At 47.1% G+C, this 21632-nt stretch overlaps 1 protein-coding gene across 1 annotated transcript in view; it reads right to left on the bottom strand.

The window, feature by feature from the left end:
- Positions 1 to 891: 891 nt before the first annotated feature.
- Positions 892 to 21632, bottom strand: part of LOC143136597 (protein bicaudal D homolog 1) — a 28015-nt gene continuing 7274 nt past the window's right edge. The window contains exons 2-8 of the mRNA XM_076297306.1: positions 14607 to 14819; positions 12866 to 13018; positions 11789 to 12283; positions 8929 to 10095; positions 6877 to 7028; positions 6039 to 6252; positions 892 to 942 (exon numbers count right to left, since the gene is read on the bottom strand). Of these exons, the coding sequence (XP_076153421.1) occupies positions 892 to 942; positions 6039 to 6252; positions 6877 to 7028; positions 8929 to 10095; positions 11789 to 12283; positions 12866 to 13018; positions 14607 to 14819 (2445 nt within the window). The remainder of the gene's footprint in view (positions 943 to 6038; positions 6253 to 6876; positions 7029 to 8928; positions 10096 to 11788; positions 12284 to 12865; positions 13019 to 14606; positions 14820 to 21632) is intronic.

Raw genomic sequence — 21632 nt, 5'->3', positions numbered from 1 at the left:
GCTGTTGCTTACAGGGTGAGGGGGGTTTGGGAACCAGCGTGGCTGGATGAGGAATGTAGGCACTGCTGTGTGTGTGTGTGTGTGTGTGTGTGTGTGTTTGTTTGTTCTAAAGGTAGGTCATCCAGAGGGCCTAAGGTGGGGGTGACGGGGGAGGGACAAAGGCAGGGCGAGGGCCCAGGGGCCGTGGCAGCTGGCGGAACTGGTGCAACTGGGGGAGGCAGTAGCGGGGGCTACAGGGAGGGCTGCGGCTGCTACTACTGTTTGACCATCGGCCTGGCGAGTCCTGGAGAGCGACGGCGACGCTGCGTCTGTGGAGAGGCCCGTGGGACAGGCCACGAGGGGAGAAAAGGTGGAAATAAACAGGTTCCACTTGACAAAACAACCACAATGCTATTTTCATTATGTCAACACAATGCTATTTCCATAAACACAATACACAAGTATGTTTGCTTGTATGTTACCCACACTTCCATCCTCTGTGTAAGGTTGTAAATAGTATAACTTACAGTTTACATTATTTTCAGCATTAAGTGTTTTCTTGCTGATTATAAGCACAATCTTGACAAGGAGGCATCCCTCTCTATCTTCAAGAAGCTCTTGAAGCCCCAACTCTTCCACAGGTACTTCTTCTCCTAACACTTTTAACAACCCAACACACCTACCATGCACTTCTCATGCACCTCCTCTACCTCCTCCTTCCTCTACCACTTTCTCCTTCGAAAATATCCCTGCTAATGCCACAAAATTTTTTATTAAGATTGGCAACTAATATCTGTATCTGTATCAAAAATGCTTCTGCCAAAGTGTCATAAAAGGGTCCTGACACTTTTCACTCCCATTTGTAGTCAGTGTTGTGGAGTTACCTGCGGAGCTGCAGGGCCCGGCTCCGTCTTAGCTGTGAGGGGTATGGCGGCACTGTGGTGGCAGAAGGCTGCTGACGATCTAGGAGAGACTGAGAGATTAGATATGCATACAGCGCTGTAGGAAGAAGGGCAGACATGAAACCACATCGATCCACCAAGCAGGGCGGGGACAGAGATAATGTGGAGGACAAGAGCAAGAACTTTATGGATCACCGCAACTTACGTGGATATTATGCAACATTTAACACAGCAAGCACAATGGAAACAGTAGCCACGTTTACATGGACATTATTAATCTGATAAGAAACGGAATAACGGCTCAATTGGAATAACAATCAGACCCGGCGGAAGACACCAATTCACGGACGAGCATTACATTTTTCCAAGGGGGGCACAAATTGATCACTGTTACGGGAATATAAATCGATCACGGAAGTTTAAAATAGGCCATTACGTAATAGACACTGGGGTTACAACAACTGAATTCAAACAGATATCTAGTTCCAAAAATGACTGAAGTGTGGCCTACTGTATAATTAGGCTACTTTCAATTACAAGCGTACACTTGACAAAACATTCTGATATCAAGTTTAGATGTTTGGGGTAGCCTATAACCTATTGTTGTAAAGTGGTGTGGCTCCCTTAAGAGAGCCCTGTGCGCAGGGATTAGAGAGAAAGCGAGAGAAGTTTAGAACTGATATGCGTATGGAGAAAGTAGACGTGCCGTTGAGACTGGAGCGAGTCATATTCAATCTGAAAAGTTTAATCGGAATGACAAAAAACTGTCCATGTAAACGTGGTTATATAGCGTAGTTACTGTATATAGTTGCTCACAAAACTGTATGCTTAACATTGCTTGCTGTTTTAAATAGCCACTATAGAGTGCATAGAGCGTGAGTGGTTGGATAACTGACAAGGTTCCTGAGAGCTTAAGCAGGAGACCCCTGCAGACTACACACTATGGGCCTGCTTGTGGTCAGTAATGAGGTTATAGGTGCTTTCACGTGTATTCTTGTCTGTACACTAGCTGTCACATGACACACCTTTAAATCCTCTGTACCTTCACTTTTATTTATAACCCTGCCATAAGCATTCTGGTTGTTGGTACTGTCTATCGTAAATTCCCTTCCTGTTGATTTATTCCATGTGGGAGACACAAAACCCTCAACATATTCTGTCCAAAACCTCTGTCGGGGAGGTTACAGACCGAGGGACTGTGAACGTGCACTGCTGTGGACACAATGGAGCAGGGTGGCAAAATGCCAAGTCCAGATACAGTAGACAGATTAGATGTTACTGGGTAGATAAAACTGAGGAGATAACACTAATCTGTCAAAGAGGAAGCAATAATGCGGAGTATAATTTGTTAGAGGGAGGTGCTGTAAAACAGAAATTAAACGAATTCTGTGATTTATATCTAATTTAAAGATAAGTAAATAAAAGCAGACAAAAGCAACAAAGAAAGACAAAGACAAAGTGTAGTTCTGTTTTTACCTGGTATTTACAGAATATACGTGGATTAACACAACACTATGCACAATTGAGTTATATCTTTTTTGTACCCTATATACATGCATATGCGTATGGTTTAACAGGCTGACACATTCAGTGAATAGAGGGAGATAACAGTCTGTCCAAGATGACTGTGAGACATTAGCAGAAAAAGTGGTCTGATGTATAATTTATAGATATAAAAAACAGCACATTCAAACATACACCCTGTTCGATGGTCAGACTGAAACAGAATGAATGCTTATTCATTTCAACCCAGCATGAGAAATCAAGAAATAAAAGATGAAAGGTCGGCTCATTGAATAGAGCTGACACATTTTATAACCCACAGGGACCCTGAGAGCATTTGACAGGTTTGAGATGCTATGGCACGTCATGAATTGGGATCAGATGGAGATGAGCTGCGGTTTAGGGGTCTGAGTAGGGGAACACTGGGTGACGGTTTGCTGTGTGTGTGTGTGTGTGTGTGTGTGTGTGTGTGTATGTGTCTGTGTGTGTGGATGTGTGTGTGTATACTGTAAATGTGTGTGTCTGAGACAGTGTATGTGAGTGTCTGTATGTGTGTATGTGTGTGTGTATGAGGAAGAGGCCTTACGGAGAAAGGGTTGACAGAGAGGAGGTTTCACTGGTTTCCGTCTAGAACACTTCCTGTCCAGATTACAAGCTCCACCCAATCTTGAGCCCAACCTATCGTAGTGGACCACAAACAAGCCATACTCCAACCACCACCAAACATACGGGCTGATTGCAAGGCTGCCTACGTTTGTAAAAACTGCAGGCATTCAACTCCCTCAGGTACATTAATACTGCAATTTAAAAAAAAAGGAATCACTTAGAATTTCTTCCATCAGGTCAGTGGAAAAATACTGGTTATATTAGGGGGGGGCGGTCTAAATTTAGAAAGCTAAATAAACAACCTGTCTAAAAATATGTAGTGAACATGCTAAGGCCAATGTTGCGTTTGTTGGAGTGAAAAGAAGGTGAACAGTGTGATGTGCATTAACATAGCTGAATACACATTCTCTAAGGCCAGTGATTTCAGTAAGGCCAAGTGTTGTACTGCAATGGTAATGCATGTACTAAGGCTTGTGTAAGGGCCAGAGTTAGTGACTTTGGCAAGGTTTGAGCAACAGCATGTGAGAAGTCTTGGTTCTGTTATTGTTAAACCATCACCCAGTGCCATTGGTCTGACAATAGCGTTGAGAGGTGTGTAGCAGCCTTGAATGTCTTAAATGGAAGAATGAAGGGGCCCATGAGGGAATTGACTGTCAAATGCTCAGTGGCTCCACGTCAGTTTGGACCGACTTCAAAACATTGTCATGTAAAATGCACAGCAGTTCTAAGTGAGAGTACAACAGTGCTCAGGCATATGTTGGCATTATTAAGAGTTGGCTGTAAGTACATTGCAGTATGCTACACTGTAGTTGCTATATGGAATACAATTCCAAGTGATCGGCACAGACATATTTACTATGTACTCATTCAAATAGGTTTTTTGCAATGCAACAAAAATACTGGTATTCAAAAAAACGGGGCAATCATAAAAACCATGGACGGTCAACGGGACTCTACCCAACTGTTTTGTGGTACAAATCTGCCCCTACATATAAAGAGTGCCCTTGACAGCAATTTGTCCTGTCTGGCAAGATATCACTTGGCTGTCCACTCGAGAGGGTATGCTCCAGCCAACCAAAAAACGTGTATGAAAGCAAAGTTCTGAATGCTAACACCAAACAACCCTAAACCGAAGGCTAATTCCTCACTGAAAATCAACGTAAACAATATGTGTCAGACACATTCTATGTGTGCTAGTGACCCTCACTGGTCTTTACTGCATATAACCCTTCCTGTGGTGTCTGCCTGACTGTCTGTACATTGCTAGTCTGCACTACTGCACCATTCCTAACACACACCTTTCAAACATGTGTGAGATTCCCTGAGTTGTGGTGTGGGATGTCGCTGAAGAGTTCCATCACATAGTTACATTCAATCAAAAACTACTGCCCCTTCTTAGCACAGCAGAACCAGCCGAGGGACTGGCCGACCGAGGGACGATCTGCTGTCCACACTAAGAGTAAGCTACAACTGATAATGGGGAGATCCACCAATCAGCACTCTATAAATCCATATCTTGGACGATCACTTTTAATTGGCCTACATCACTGTCTTGAATGAATCTGGGAACTGTAGTATACTATGTAACATGCTAGTATACTATAGTCCCTCTGAATCAATGACTGAAATCTATTTTCCTTATGGGATGTGCTAGCCGGGGAAATTCCACTGAAAATTAAATAATCAAATGACAAACCAGAATTAGCATCTCAAAGTTACACTGCAAAGATCAGCATTGAACGGTTGTAAGGTGTTACGGGTGGAATATTTTAAAAAATCAGATGATGTCTCCAGCATATTCTCCTGAATTTCAGACTGAAAACGATCCTAGTAAGTTCAAACGGATTTCAGTGTGAACCACTCTTGTTATAAAACCTCATCAGTAGAAAAGGTAACTAGATAGGATAGGATGGGTCAAAGAGCACAGTGCTGGATCCCTCAGTGCATATACAGTATTGGTGTGTAGTAGTATGACACTGAACTAAGACGTGAACACTTTTATAGGGGTGTTAGTACGGTTTACCGTTATGTAAAGTCATAAGCATAGTCATAGCCTCAGCCGCCTGGCCAGTGTCCGTGCTGAATGTTCTCTGCTTTCTCTGTCAGTGGAGGCTTGCATTGTAAAGTCCACAATCTCAGAATGTTCATCGTTTTCAAGTAGGATAGGGAGAGTGGGACACACAGAGAGGAATCAGCAGCAATACACAGTGTCCTCAAGAAGACCGATCAACAGTCTGTAGGGGGGAAGGCAGGGCCACCAGTGCGCCTTACGAATACAAAAATCCCTGAGCAACAAAACAATGAAATAAAAAAAAGTCACTATTACATTCAGAAAAACAAAGAGGCTTGTCACACGCAAAACAAACAGCACACACCAGGAAACCAGTCAGTCCTCCTCTCTATGTCAACCTGGCCTCAGTCTTAGTAGCGGTGGTGATTGGAGGTGTAGTTTCGGGAGTAGAGCTGGCTGTAGCTGCCGGAGGGGGTGTAGCGTGTGGCAGAGGAGGCGGAGGAGCGGGAGAGGCTAATGAGGGGGTGGAGGTGGGGACGCGTGCGCGGGGAGCTCCACGACAGGCGCTGGGTGTCCAGCGCGGGCGAGCGATAGGGGGAGGAGGGCAGCGAGGCCGGGCTGTGGTGCGGCGCGGAGGAGGCCGCGTGCGACTCGGGCGCGTTGTAGCGGCGGGTGAGGGCGGACGCCCGGCTCAGGTGCGGGTACTGGGTGCCGAGCGAGCGGGGCTCCACCACGTACGTCCGCACGCCCATGGACCACTGCGAGTGGCTGAGCCGCAGCGGCGTGGCCGGCGGCGTCCACGTGGAGCCCGTGGAGGCCGTGGAGGCCGGGGAGGCCGGCGCCTCCAGGGAGGGGGGGCTACTCGGCGCCGAGGGGGCGGACGACGAGAGCGAGGGGGGCAGGGGGGCTCGGCCGAAGGATGCGGCGAAGACAGTGGTGGGGGATGGGAGACCCGCGGCTAAGGCCGCAGCCGCCAAAGACGTGGCCGGGGAGCCGGGGGGTGAGCCGGCCAGGCCGGCCAAGCTCAGTCCACTTACTTTGGGCGCGGAGCTCCGGAGACGCGAGGCCTTGGACGACGAGCGCGTGCGGTGCGACTGCTCGTGGTCAAACTCCAGGTCCTCCAGGCGCTGCGTGAGCGCCAGCTTCTGCTGGATGGCCATGCGCAGCAGCGAGTTGAGCGTCTTCTTCTCGTCCTCGGCCGCCGCCAGCTGACGCTGCATCTCGTCCAGCTGGGTCACGTACTCGTCACACCTAGAGGGGTGGAGGACAGGAACGGAGGGAGGAGAGAGCAGAGTAAGAAGAGAGAGAGAAAACAGAGAGAGACATAATTTAGGGAGAAAATAGAGAGGGGATGACAGGTTGAAAGAAAGACAATTTCAAGAAGAACAGGATCAGAAAGAAAAAGTCACATTTGGAAGGAGGAGAGGCAATAAGGAAAGAAACAATGACAGGGAAAAACAGAGCCATAAAAGAGACAGAAGTGATGTGGGAAAGAGACACAAGTGAAAAGTCACAAAGACCTGAAAAAGATTGTGAGAGGTGAGTCATATTCAGGCCCTCTGGACAATCTGTCAAGAAGTAAGACATCAGCTTTTAAAGGAAGACAGAAAGACCAAGGGGTGTCAAAGAAATGCCACCACCATAGAGATGTTGCCACCATCTCTTTGAGTGTTCCCACAATAATATTGCTGGCTATTTCTGTTTTGACCTTACAGTGACACACAGTGGTGGGGAAGGCATCTCCCAGCAGGCTACAGTTAGCTGTCAGCGAGGGATGATTTATAGTTGAGGGGGACATGTGTATGTGTGAGTGTGTGTGTGTGTGTGTGTGTGTGTGTGTGTGTGTGTGGAGTATGTGTGTGTGGCCTCTCTCACCTGGTGGCAAACATGGCCCTGAGGGAGGAGAAGGTGGCGGCGTCCTCTTTCAGAGCCTTGAGCTCGTTCCTCAGCTTCATCATGGTCTCCGTCACCATGGTTTTCTCGTTCTCGTACTTGCTCTTCAGGTTGGCCAGAGCTACCTCTGCAGTCTGAAGGAACCATGGGAGCCATTTATCATCGTCATCATCAAACGCCTGATTAGTCCATAGAACTGCAGACTATGCTGATGACAATGCAAACGCAGGTCTAAGCTTTCCTTCAGATGGTTAAAATTAGTTGATGGAGATATAAATAGTCAGGCAAACATACACAAAAGAATTCCACCTGCAACATATTCCCTATTATTCCCTTATCCTTATACAAAACACTAGTTTTGTATTTATTGGAATGATGAATAAAAATGTCCCCATTCTTCCAAACCGTATTTGAATAAACATATAAATAAACATTATTCAAATATTGTGTATTTTGTTTTTTCACATAAACCTGAAATATGTCCTGCATATATGAATCAGCATCTGCATATCTGAGTGATACCATTTAGAAGATACATTATATCCACTCAAGTCAAGACAAAGGAAATTTCTAGCTCTGAGGAGGGTAATGGTCTCAGACCAGGCATAAAATGTGACATGAGCTTCATAACTTATGGTTGACGCTTGTGACCTAGCCACAGCTATGGATAATGAAACAGATCTTTCGAATGATGAATGAGCCTTCTCTTCCTGCTAATGCCTCCACTTTCTACACTCTGAACATGACAACATACCCCAAAGTCATACACCATTTTTAATAATACATTTTCTGTTGGGCTTGGGATCCTATAGAACATGCTGACACAGGACTACTGCAGGCATCAGTAGCTGGCGTGACCTGTGTATGTAGGCTTGGGAAGGGAGTGACTGGACTGTGTGTAGCACACCATGATGAGAGTAGTAATTGCACTGCGGCCGTACAGCCCAGCGCTTTCACATCAGTGTGGAAATCTATAAACGCGCTCCATTGTAAATCACAAGGGGCCGAGAGAGGCCATGGCGTGGTCTGAGCTTTTAATCACAAAGAATAAAACTGGAGGAAAAGAGAAAAAAGAGTTTCATTGAATCAGATTGCATTACTTTGATTAAAGGGGGCTTCCAATGATTTCCCTTACTATGGGCGAACAAAGTGGGCAAAAGCAAAACACAACATGCAAGCAAGATCATTTACACCGCACTAATGCTGATGAATTAACCCTCCCCAATGTACATCCCCACTACAGGCCAATGCTGCACCTAAGGGTCTCAAACATCAATGTAAAGTTACATGGTCTCTACTCTAGGAATCTACTCAATAGGATAGAAAACTACACGTTTCACTATTAGTAAAGAACACACAGGCAATGACTGTTTCAGTGAGTGAAATAAACAAATTTTGATTGGCTAGTCCCTGTTGCAGTACATAGTTTCCATTCGCCTTATTCAGGCGGCGGCCATTGTGTAAACCAAAACAAGGCTACAGGGTACACTGACTATATCATTAATGCATTTTCGCCACCTACTGACAAATGCAGAGAACACAACAATCCTTTGGTTTGTGTACCCTGTAGCCTCGTTTTGGTTTACAATGGCTGCCGCGTGAATAAGGCGAATAAGCGAAGTGAAGAAAAGTAAAACTACAAAAGTGCAAAGCATATACTGTATGTATTTAGTATTACATTGAGTACTCAAGGGCCGTTCACACTAAGAGCGATGACTATAACGATAGCGGCAAAAACATATCACTCTAGCTAATATAAATAACGATGTCAACACATACTATACTATAACGATAACGACATGAAGAACAATAACGTTGGCGATCACATTCAGAGTGATTTTGAGAACTATAAAAAGCTGACAGCCTATGAGATTCCATTCACATTTAAACATCACATTCAACACACAAGGAGACTGTCCTTCGTTGGTCAGTGTGCTCGCTCATATCATTATAGTTACAATTATTTTTAGCATTATCTTTCCTGGTGTGAACGACCCTTTGCCGGAAATCTGTGGCTAGTGCAGTGATACCCACTTGCTTGTTGGCCTTGAGGACCAGCCGCAGCGTAGCAATCTGCTCCCGCTTGGTGCTCAGCAGGGACTTGAGCTTGAGGAGCTCCTCCATGCAGGCCTCCTTGTCCTTGTCCAGCAGTGGGGCCAGCTCACGTGCGGCGGCCCTCTGGCACGACAGCTGCAGCGAGCGGTCCACGGCCCTCTGCAGGTGCTTGATCTGGTCACGGATGATGGCGTTCAGGTGGCAGATGTTGGTGGGCTCCCGACGCGGGTCCGGTCCGCTGCTGGCGCCACCGCCGGGCGTGTCGGGAGCGGGCGAGGAGGAAGAGGAAGAGGACGAGGCACTGGGGGTGGTGCGCGCCGGGCTGCGCTCGCCCGCGGCTTTGCTGGCAGCCGGCGGGTCTTTGGAGGGCGAGTCCGAGGGGCTGCGCGACTCGCTGGAGGAGTTGGAGGCGTTGGTGGCGGCGTTGATGGCGGCCAGGCGGCGGGCCAGGCGTGGGGTCAGCAGCGCGCGGTGCTCCTCCTGGCCCTGCGGCACCTTGAGCACCCCCCCGCCGCGCAACGGCGAGCGGCTCTGCCGGTAGTAGTCCAGCATGACGCGGTTGGGCGTCTCGTTGTTGCACAGGCAGACGTGGTGGTAGAGCTGTGCCAGCTCCTCGCTGAAGGTCACCAGCTCGTCCTGCGCGCTGTTCAGCAGCGCCTGGTTGTCGCTGGCCGCGCCGGCCGCCGCTCTCGCCTCAGCCTCCAGGGCGGCGACCTTCTCGCGGCCCTCGCGGCAGCTGCGCTCCAGCCGGGCCACCTGCCCCTCCAGGGCCTGCTGCTGCATCTGACCCTGGCCGCGCACCTCCGCCTCGCCCTCCACCCGCTGGTTGTAGCGCTCCTTCAGCTCCTTTAGCTCGGCCTTCAGGCCCACCACCTCCGTCACCGCCACCTTGTACTTGCAGCGCATCACCTCCACGCTGGGGCCCTCGGCGTACGACAGCAGGTCCTTCTCCTCGTCCTCCTCCTCTTCCTCGTCCTCCAGGGCCTTCCTGTCGCCGGTGCTGCGCTGGCGTCGGCGGATGGAGCCCAGGCGCTCGCGGAGGCGGCGTGCCCGGGTGTGCTGCTCGAACAGGGCCGTCTGCGTGTGCTGCAGCTGGGCCTCACACTCCTGCAGGCTGGTGGACAGAGTCGACTTCTCCCGCTCCACCTGCACCAGAGACACGTGAGACAACTACAGTCAACTAAAGCCCAATTCACACCAAAGATTTGCGTCCAGACGAAACCGTGTTGCAGCGGTGTGAATTAAATTTTGCCAGCTGTTGCAAGCCGTCGCAAAGCATTCACCATGTCTAGTCGCTGTTGCAAGGTTTTAGAACGTTGCAGCAAGTTGCTGGTTTATAGAATGTTGCAGCTCATCTCGTTGCGAATCATTGGTGTGAATTGGACTTAAGGCTAAAAGTATGAGTGGTCTGTGCTAAAGCAACACTATAGACTGCTAGTGCACAAACCACAACATGCTAATTTTTTTAAGTATATAAGGTAGAAACAGAGGCAGAGGTAGAAGCAGAGACAGACCACACCATGGAACTGTGGAAAAAAAAACGTTCATAGCAGAAAATCACCCGCATTATTGTCATGCAAACTATCAGCAACTAGAGTGACTGAGGTTTGGAACAAAGCTTGGGCTCATTCAGGTCATTTCTTCTTGTTTTCAGTGATGTTGGTTTTTCTGGACTTTCACACATCACTTCCTGCTTTCTCACATCAGGGTATCACATCGCTTATTCTTAATCTCGCACTTAAGCTAAATGTATCACTTCCTCAATGTGAAGGCTTACAGAGGCTACTACCTGTATCCTAACTACCTGTATCTGAGTTCTCTCATCTGTTGTCACGTCACCCTGTTAAACTTACACACGAATTAGTGGTTTTTGTGTGTAAAGCCTTCTGTGCAAGCTACTATCACTTGTATCACTTGAAATGTGACATCATTCTTGACCAAATATGAGGAAGTACACATTATAACCAAAAGGGCTGTACATACATTATAACCAAAAGGGCTGTACATACTGATCACTATCCAACTCTAGGCACTAGAATGTTCTATTTCAACAAAACATGATTTACATACAGTATCTAAGAACAGCAACAAGAACAGACATTGCAGTATCTAACTCGTAAACACCCCTCACTAATGCGGTACTGGTTCCTCTCTCTCTCTCTCTCTGGGATGTTCCCTTCCAGCATGGCGTCTATTAAAAGGGGTTCTACTGGTAGAAGAACCTTTCAGTGTCCTTGCAGTGCCAGTGTCACAATACAAGCTGCAAGCAATTCATCAGCAGGTCCCCTCCCTCTTTGAACAAAAGGAATGATATTGCTCAAGAATTTCATGGAATGGCCCAAAAGCACATAAAATAGCTGTTTTTTCTATTTATCGATAAAATTGCTGTTAGCACACTAGTAATATACGAGTGGGCAGCTCTTAAATCATAGAGGTTGTCACAGCTCCTGCCCTATGGAATCCTTAAAGACTTGCAGTGACCACTGTATGGTGTAGATGCAATCAATGTATACTGTCATTTCCCAACTATTAGCCACGGCTTATACCGTACATTGAGTTTGCTAAATTTCTTCAGCTATGAGGTTAATACACGGGGCATTTAATATGGTATTAATATTGTTTTGTTTCTTTTATCTTGCATAAAACACTGTCCTGCGGCTTATACACAAAGAAGCTACACAGAAAAATTACTGTAATATATAAGTAAACATCTTGTGGAGGTGGTGGGGAAATCTTCCTTCACTTGAGGTTTTAGTTGCCATCCTTATTTGATCTAAAGAGCATTTTTACTAATGACAGTAAACGACCCCTGGTCAGTAGTTAGCACTAGCCGCTCTACCTGCACGAGCTGCTGCTTGAGCTTCTGGATCTCCGTCAGGTTCAACTCGCTGAAGAGGTCCGGCGGTGGCATGGACGGCTGCTCTCCTTTGCGCGGCGCGGCAGCCTGCCGGAGCTCCCCATTGGCCCTGGTCAGCAGCAGCACCCCGGCCGCCCCCTGAAGCAGGTGCCCGTTGCACTTGCCCCCCTCCTCGCTGCCCGGCGAGGTGGCCGCGGTGGGGGTAGCGCTGCCGCTAGGCGGGGCCGAGGTCAGGGAGCAGAGGTGGGTGCCGGTGCTGCCAGGGACAAAGCCACCCTCGCCCAGGCTGAGGTGATGGGCCAGCTCCTTGCGCAGGGTGTTCTTCTGCTCGCGCTCGCTCTTGAGGGCGTCCAGCGCCTCCTCCAGCTGGCCCTCGGAAATGTCCTTCAGCCGAAGCGCGTCCTCCAGCTGGCTGTTCAGCAGCACCGTCTCCTCCTCCAGAACCTTGATCTCGTGCTTCAGGCCCTCGTACTCCACCTGCAGGGGGCAGTGAGGAGTAACACTCCACCATTCACTCATAACCCTGGACCATGCACTGTGTACTGCATACCCATGCCAGGATGACCCAGCAGTTTAGAGAATAAAGGATACATAGGTTTTGTTATATGTTATATGTTGTTCATGCTAAATACTGGCAACTCTATATAGACCATGGATCTGACACAGGCTCTATGTAGCTACAATGTTGCTATGGTTTGTAGCATCATTCCTTAGCAATACTTTCTATAAATATAGAATATATAAATATATAGTGGAGAGACTGAATTTAACCAACACAGTCTACATCTTTGATGCTTAAAACACCCACTGTCACTCAAGCCAACCATGCCAATTTATTTATGTAGTTCTGCTGTTCGACCTTAATTGTCAAGAGAATGTCACTGAACGTTGAGTAAGGCAATGTAACCCTTTCACAACTGTAAATGATGTCGGGGAGTAGATCTGTGTAAGTACAAAGACTACTATTTTGCTGGCCGGTGGACAGTGGAAACACAGTATAGACGGCCTCCTGGAATTGCATGGCAGATTAACAGAGGAGGGCCTGAGTTATGACCAAACCTGGCTCTGTTTGAGACTGGACACGAGTTTCTGCAGAGTGATGTTCTCCTCCTCCAGCTCCGTATAGTCCTGCAGCAGGCGAGCCTCCCGAAATTTATACTCCCGGATCTCCTCCCGCATCCGGCTCCTTTGCAGCTCCAGCATCTCATTTCCCTGAGAGAGGGAGACAAACAAGGAGAAGCAAAGAGAGAGAGAGAGAGAGAGAGAGAGAGAGAGAGGGAGAGGGAGGGAGAGAAAGGGAAAACGAGAGAGAGAGGGAAGGAGAGAGAAGGAAAGAGAGAAAGGGAGAAAAAGAGAGAGAAAGGGAGAGGCAAGAGAGAGAGAGGGAGAGAGAGAAGGATGGAGGGAGAGAAAGAGAGAGAAAGAGGGAGAGAGAGAGAGGGAGAGAGAGAAAAAGGGATAGAGAGAGTGAAGGAAGATTAGACTTGACAGATCATTAAAAGCATCAGAACACCATAAACACAAACAGTAAAGAAAACATTAATCAACATCAATCAATTAATGATTAAAACAGAATTAAACATTAGTCATTATTACATTTGCAGCAAATGATGGCACCTTGCTGCTGTATAATAAGGCAAATCTAACAAAAGCAGACTTCCCATCTACAAGAAACACCATCTCTCAAGACAGTACAAGGTTCATATGCAAAGAAATACAGCCGTCACTAGTGTAGTCTAGTGTGCAGTCTCTCTCTCTCTCTCTCTCTCTCTCTCTCTCTCTCTCTCGGTATAGTGCAAGCACATGCAGTTGATTAATACTGTGTGCCCCACAGCACGGCTCAAGCCACAGTGGCCGTCACTCTGCATGCGGAGCCACTGCTGGGTCAGCTTCTGCTCAGGGCATCCACGTCTTCCCCTCACAGAGAGCTGCTGCAAACCATCAGCACCACAGCAATTTAGCAGCACAAATTTCCCCTGCGGTGAGGGTCATGCTCTCCCTCTGTAAACCATTGCATGTCTGAGGGCTAAATTCTAGCTCATTTGTTATGGCATAGGGGGTTCCAGTTCCCTCCTAGCACCACCCTTTAATAATAGATCTATGCATACACTGTATTTATAATTTACCCCACTTGGAACAGCACTTGGCTAAAACAAACTCTCTGAGTTTTTCTCATTGCTGTCATGATGCTGATGCAGGCCTTAAGGTGGGGGAAAGGTAAGATGATTCCAAGGGGCCTACACTGATGAGGGATTTTATATTCATGAAAATTGATAGGGAAAGAATGTCTGAAACCCATGACAATGACATTTTGCTGGTGCTTTCTTTTATTTTATTTAAAGGTACACTATGCAGGTATACATATTTTTGGCAACCGTAGAGCTCCCTCGGGAGTCGCGATATATTTATATTTTACTCTGTTGTAAATAGCAAACTTTTCGTGACTTATCCCCCCTGTACACAAAGAAAATGCTTTTGTTGTGGAGGAGAAGGATTAACAACAGGCAAAAATGATCTCCAAAGAGCTATAGCTACTGACAAGGTAATGTTTCACGATTCTCGCAAGATTTCTTGGGCCGTCGTTCTTGAAGTTGGCTGGTTTTCTCGCTACGTCTATGATATATAGCTGTGCTAGGTGAACGATTCGCCTGTTACAAGTTCGTTTACCATCAAATTGGCTTCGTAAAGGTGAAAATCTTGCATAGTATACCTTTAACCAATAATTTTTCATTCATGATGACCATAGTATATTTGACCACAGACTGCACGGCGTATCACACACACAGGTGTGTGTCCTCACCTCGCGCAGCTCCTGCAGCAGGGCGGCCAGCCGGTCGTTTTCGGCCTGCGTGTTGGAGGTCACCGAGCGGTTGAGCTTGAGCTCGGCCTGCATGTCCAGCAGGCGGCCCATGTAGTAGGCCTCCTTGCTGGCCGACTCCTGCAGTAGCGTCTCCTCGTTGCTCTCGCCATCCTCGGCAACCTTCCGCTGGGTGGTGTACGCCTGACTGAAGGCCTGACATAGAGAAGGACAGAGGAGGAGGGGGGGAGGGAATTTAGTCTCGACTATTTCATTAAGGAAAAGAGTGAGGGATTATTTTCATTTTCATGCCCAGGATATTTCATTTATTTTCTTGTCAGACTTGAGGAAATGGATTTTAAAGTCTACCATAGATGGAGAAAAGAGAGAGAGAGAGAGTGGGAGAGAGAGCATAGAACTTGTCATTCTTGAAGAATACATGTGTTTTACTTGTCAAGGGATAAAGAGGGATGGAAGATTTAAACGGTGGCAATCCAGAAGAGGTAAGAGAGTATCAGCCGCAGGCAAAAGAGCTGTCTTCCAGCATATGTAATCTGTTACCTCACACAATAGAAATGTTACCCAGCACCCAACCAAATCCAGTTATGTTTTGCCTCAGACAATAGAGTTGTTATCCTGCCCAATAGAGACACTTAAACCACACAAAGAGAATGATAAACACAAATAAACTGTGAACAAGAGAAGCTTCGGAGGTGTGTAGGACAAGAGGAGAGGTCAGTTCCCCTAATGACGGAGGCGAACATTGCTCATTATCCCCCCGGCGTGACTGGAATGGACGACAGGGCTGGTAGTGGGAGGCCTCACATTGGAGGGCGATGCTACCAATCGATGGCCTGCTTAGCGTGAAGCGAGACGGGGAATATTATGGAGTGAAGAAATCAATCGGAGGTGCGAAAGAACCTGCCTCTCTGGAAACAAAGAGAGAAAGCATTGAAAGGGATCTTGGACAGAACAACAGAGAGAGAGAGAGAGAGAGAGAGAGAGAGAGAGAGAGAGAGAAAGAGAGAGAGAGAGAGAGAGGGTGAGGGAGAGAGAGAAAGAGAGAGAGAGGGTGAGGGACTGGTGCAAATAGCTTTTCCCTCTCCCTGTATTTCTCCTGCTGGAATGGAGAGATTTCTCCACACAGTGCTGCGGCACGAGGTGGCATAGTGCTCAACCACAGCGGCCGGAACGGAGTGGAGTTCCATTTGGAGCATAGCCGTGGAGCAGGCTGGCCTCCAGCCCTGTTCTGGCCATTAACATCAATTCTCCTGACCTTACAGCCTTTCGCAACAAATGCTTTATACAGGACGACATGGTCGAGACTCTAATAGCATTGTTTGCTACTGCTACTGCCACTGGAGGAGCACTTGATTTCAATGCAAATCCCATTACTGACTCTGACGCCCAACCGGTCTCTGCCACAGGGGGCTCCACTGGACCTGCCTTCACGGGACCTGTCCTCCCTGGGGCTGGAGAGATGGGGACAGATTGATGTCTAGTTATTGGCTCAGCGGTCCTGATGCAGGGGGGTGGGGGGGGGGGTGAATTTGTGTCTGAATTGAGCCACCCTCTCCATCCAGGGAGGGCTAAAGTGAGGCATCGTGGGATAGGATAGGCCTCCCACTGTGTGTTGTAGACAAGGACACAGCGGGGAGGAGAGAGGGCCAAGCTGACACTGCACGCCGGCGGGCTGCCATCGCTGGCCCTGCTCTCGTTACAGGCGTATCCTGTGTGGTGGGCTGCTTTATTTACAATGCGCGTGTACACACAGAAACGCACACATACAGTACACACACACACAGACACGTGCACACACACACACACGCGCACACGAACGCACACACACACACATATTCATACATCTACAGTATGCTTCCTTCTATTTTCTATACAAACAACAATCAGGCAAACATAAGTGCCCCCCCCCCCACCCACCCACACACACACACACACACAAACACACACACACACACACACAATCAAACACATCCAAGCTTTATGCCTTTGCACTCGTCATGCACTTTCAATGTAATTGGCAAATCACTGTTATGGATTTATAATCAGATTGGTGAGATGAGATTACAATTTAATGCAATTTGTTGTTCACCGATGACCCTCCAAAAGAAACTGGGCACGCAGGGAGAAGAAACAGCAGGTTGTCATAGCAAACATTACATCAGATTCAACAAACATTTCTCTTCCTCTCTCCTCTTTCTTGCTCTCTCTCTCTCTCTCACACACACACACACACACACACACACACACACACAGACACGAGTTCAGGCAACTCCTCATCCCAATATTCAACTGCTATAGTGACTCATTTGCAATACTAATCCATCACAATTCACAGCTGCTTGCCAAGTTTGACCAGTGCTACTAATCACCCAACAGTAAATAATGGACTACAAGGAAAGATGGACTGTGTTGTAGCTTTCTAAATTCATAACCTGTACTCTGGATGTCTTACAGACTCCACGTGGACCCAGTGCCTGGCTGAAGTAGAGTGTATATATATATTACAGTCTATAAATAGCGCCAAACAACCTCAGGAGTTTCAGCACCACGGATAGCGATAAATAAAGGTTAATGTAGCCCCCTGTCACATGACCAGAGTCACCGGTCTGTAGGACAGTGTTTAACATTCACAAGTGGACACCTCCCTCTCTCCCTCTCTCTCTCTATTTCTCTCCTCTCATTCACTAGAGAAGGATTGTGGGGCAGACCCACTGCACCAGATCAAATCAGAACCTCAGGGGCACAGACAGTACAGACAGTGAGAGGAGAGGACGGGAAGGGTGTGTGTGTGTGTGTGTGTGTGTGTGTGTGTGTGTGAAGATGAACGTCTCCTGAAGAAAGCCAGAGGACCTCCCAGTCTGTGTTTTGGGTCGGCGCAGAGAGACAACATCGTCCGGCCGGTCACAGCGTGACTCAGCAGTACCGTAGGAGTCATTCTGCGGAGATCTAGAGTGCACTTTTATAGTCCAGTTAATAAATGACACGGCCACAGCACCCTGATGACTATGCCCCTACTGACTCTGATTTACACAGCGGACAGGCCAACAGGCCAAAGTCTGAGAGACAGAAGGAGGGTAAGACAGAGAAAGGGGTGACATCATGTATTCCATGGTATCATTGACTAGTCATTGATTGGTCCATTACTGGCCCGTCATCCTTTAACCACACAAAGGTGTGTCCGTACATTTCAGGGAATTTAATGGGCCCACTGATGCCAACTTTACCCAGTTCCAACCGGCTGCCATCCTTTTGTTTGAGGACTGAATTGCCTCTCCATTATCAGGACTTAGAACAACAGAGGAAATGGAGAGAGTGAGAGAGAGAGAGAAGGAAAGAGGGGAAAAAGGACACTACTTCTTTATAGAGACTTCTTCTCTGTTGTCCATGGTGGAAATAAATGGTGGGAGTTTGGCCTGCAACCATGTTCTTTTGAATAGAGCTGTAAACTCTGTCAAACTCCAAAACAGTTTTCTTGAGTTAGGGGTTCTCTCAAAGGCCACATTATAATTCAGTTTTGCTCTTTTTGCTGACAGAACAGCACACATTATGCATAGAATTAGAATACATGATATCATTTTTGTGTGCCCACATAAAACACCCTCACACACACACATACACACACACACATACACACACAAACATACTGTACAATATGCACTGTTCTCCTCCTTAACACAAATGTGTACTCACTCTCTCCTTCTAAATATAGAAAATGCATTCTCATTCTCTTTTTCTTCACATACAAAAACAATGGAGACACACACAAAGTGTGTAGTGTACAGAGACATGCTCCAATGAAATAAACTAGTCTGCTTTGAACAACAACAAACGGAAGCAACCAAACTAAAACAGCAGGGTGATGTCACCACAGACTTCCACTCCTTCCATTTGTCCCCTCCCTCTGTTACGATATTCTCTCTCACACACACACACACACACACCCACACACTGATCCCTTCACACAGTCCCTGAGGGGGATCCAATGGTCTACACAAGCAGAGATGGGGAGGGAGGGCCTCATCACTGTCTGAGTAAAGCCTCCTGCCTGAGACACTACGGGTGCAATATACCAGCACACACTAGAGGGTTCACTGCTAAATCTGCACTGTGCAGTACTCCTCATGAGACAAAGGCAGAGCGCTGTTTCCATTTGCCATATACTGTAGGTACAGTGTGTTACTGGTGTACTACAGCAATTGTTTGTGCTTAAGTGTCAGTGTTTATGCTGTTATGTTTCTTACACATGTTTGTGTGTTATCTCTGTTTCCACTTCTTTGTTTAACATCAACTTGCCAGGGACTGCAGATGAAAACTAGCTTGCATGTGTGTGGCTAACTCTGGTACATGGCTTACTAAATAAATAAGCTTCATTTACATGACTGAGCATATTAATAAATGGACACTGTCCCTTTAAATAAACAACAAACTTCCTGTCTCTTTGCGTTTTTGGTCATTGTAGGGACCAACATTAGTAGTAGTAGTTTAACTATGATATTTTAAGTAGGTTTTGATCACAAATTCTGATTTTTTCAATTATGAAATTCTGAACTCTGGGCTTTAAATTCAGTGAGATATCCTTTGCTATAGTAACCACCAGTCATACTTATATGTTGACTGGTTGAAATACAAGCACAGTTGCTGAGAAACCGTATGAAATATCTAATTCTATCTCATGCGCCATCTTTTGAAGCTTCCGCCTGACTTTGGCTTCCTGCTTCCACTGTGACTATGGGAGCCAGACTACTGCTCCATAGCTGCAGGACATGTGCTGATCTCTTTTTAGTGGGGCGCTCTGCACCACCTCCCTGTAAGTTGAGATGCGGGGGGGGGGGGGGGGGGGGGGGTTGGGGGTGATGCAGCTCAAAAGAGACGCTGATCAATACCGGGCCTGGGAGGCGTGGGAGCCCCACTGCACTTTCATGTCTAATCTTCACTGCAGCAAAAACACATGAAGCCCTCTGCAATGTTACGGCACATTTCTCTCTCTCCTTTTCCTTGTCTCTCTTCTCTCTCTCTCTCTTAAACATTACCTTGGGCTGTTTCCACAAATCCACATTAGAACAGGGGGCTGAGATGGGCTTACACAGAGCTCCGTAGTGAGCTGGGATTGGGGACTGTGAGCGAGCTGGGCTTCCTGGGATAGATGGGAGGAGAAGTCTGCAGGGACTCCAACTGCATCCACTGTAGAATAAAGTCATAATCATACCCAATATCATGCCTAACCACACAGGGCTGATGAACGGTGCATTGCAATCAAAACACTTGCTTGTGCATTGTGCAAATATACAATAGGAAAAATAAACATAACACCATATGCACACACACATACCGTACACACATTAATTAAATCACACACACACACACACACACACACACACACACACACACACACACACACACACACACACACACACACACACACACACACACACACAGACACACACACACACACAAAAGCACTCTATCACATCACCACTTCATCTTCTTTTCTGTTCCTCAGAGAATTGAACCTTTTCCCCTAAATTACTGTGTATGTGTGTGTGTGTGTATGGCCATTTGTGTGGATGGATAACTGCATGTGTGTATTGAGAGAAAGTGGAATAGAACATTATGTCCAATATTCCAATATATGGTTTATTGTTCTGCATTATGTCCAATATTCCAATATGTGGTTTAATGTTCTGCATTTCTCATTAGTGGGTCACTTTGATACTAAAAGTATAATTAGTGGGTTTGATCCAGCAAGACCACAGCATGGCTTTGCCATGCTGTGGGCTTGCGGAGCAAGCCCACTATTGTTCTTCTTAAGTTTTCTTATTATTAGTGGGTTTGATCCAGCAAGCCCACAGCATGGCTTTGCCATGCTGTGGGCTTGCGGAGCAAGCCCACTATTGTTCTTCTTAAGTTTTCTTATTAGTGGGTTTGATCCAGCAAGCCCACAGCATGGCAAGCACAGCTTTGCCATGCTGTGGGCTTGCGGAGCAAGCCCACTATTGTTCTTCTTAAGTTTTCTTATTAGTGGGTTTGATCCAGCAAGCCCACAGCATGGCAAGCACAGCTTTGCCATGCTGTGGGCTTGCGGAGCAAGCCCACTATTGTTCTTCTTAAGTTTTCTTATTATTATTATTATATCTTCCTATTCACCCACTTTTTGGCCGAACTACTGCTCCTAGACCGTTTGAGCTATCGACGCGGTTCGAACTCCAAAAATTCAGGCCCGAACCGGTGTAACTTGCTTGTTGATTTCGTGTCGCTGGCCCTTGTCGTTTTCGCGGTATTCCCGTTTTTCTGCGTTTTTTGGGCCCATTGAAATGAATGGCGGAATGTTCAGAATTCAAATTTCGATTGTGACATCACAGCTCTAATTGCTTAAGCTTGCACCTGGAAGAGTTCTAAGCCACCTGGCAGAGCTATAATGGGCTGGGCTGGGCTGTCTGTGTATATGAAGGTGTGTGCATGTAACTTTTGACCCGTATGTCCGATTTTCATAAATGAGGTACCGTTGGAATCCTTGGATAAGGCCGAGTTCCATGCCCCTGATCAAACCCACTCTTGCAGTTCCTCGGAACCGCAATTCTAGTTATTATTATTATTATTATTTATTATTCCTGTTCACCCACTTTTTGGCCGAACTACTGCTCCTAGACCGTTTGAGCTATCGACGCGGTTCGAACTCCAAAAATTCAGGCCCGAACCGGTGTAACTTGCTTGTTGCTTTCGTGTCGCTGGCCCTTGTCGTTTTCACGGTATTCCCGTTTTTCGGCGTTTTTCGGCCCCATTGAAATGAATGGCGGAATGTTCAGAATTCAAATTTCAATTGTGACATCACAGCTCTAATTGCTTAAGCTTGCACCTGGAAGAGTTCTAAGCCACCTGGCAGAGCTCTAATGGGCTGGGCTGGGCTGTCTGTGTATATGAAGGTGTGTGCATGTAACTTTTGACCCGTATGTCCGATTTTCATAAATGAGGTACCGTTGGAATCCTTGGATGAGGCCGAGTTCCATGCCC

The sequence above is a fragment of the Alosa pseudoharengus genome, unplaced genomic scaffold (assembly GCF_046254945.1).
Source record: "Alosa pseudoharengus isolate Yale_2024_CS ecotype anadromous, Long Island Sound unplaced genomic scaffold, YU_APseudo_1.1 YU_APseudo_1.1_scf_20, whole genome shotgun sequence".
Lineage (NCBI taxonomy): Eukaryota > Metazoa > Chordata > Actinopteri > Clupeiformes > Clupeidae > Alosa > Alosa pseudoharengus.
The sequence above is the reverse complement of the archived record's forward strand: the minus strand, read 5'-3'. Positions and strand labels throughout refer to the sequence as shown.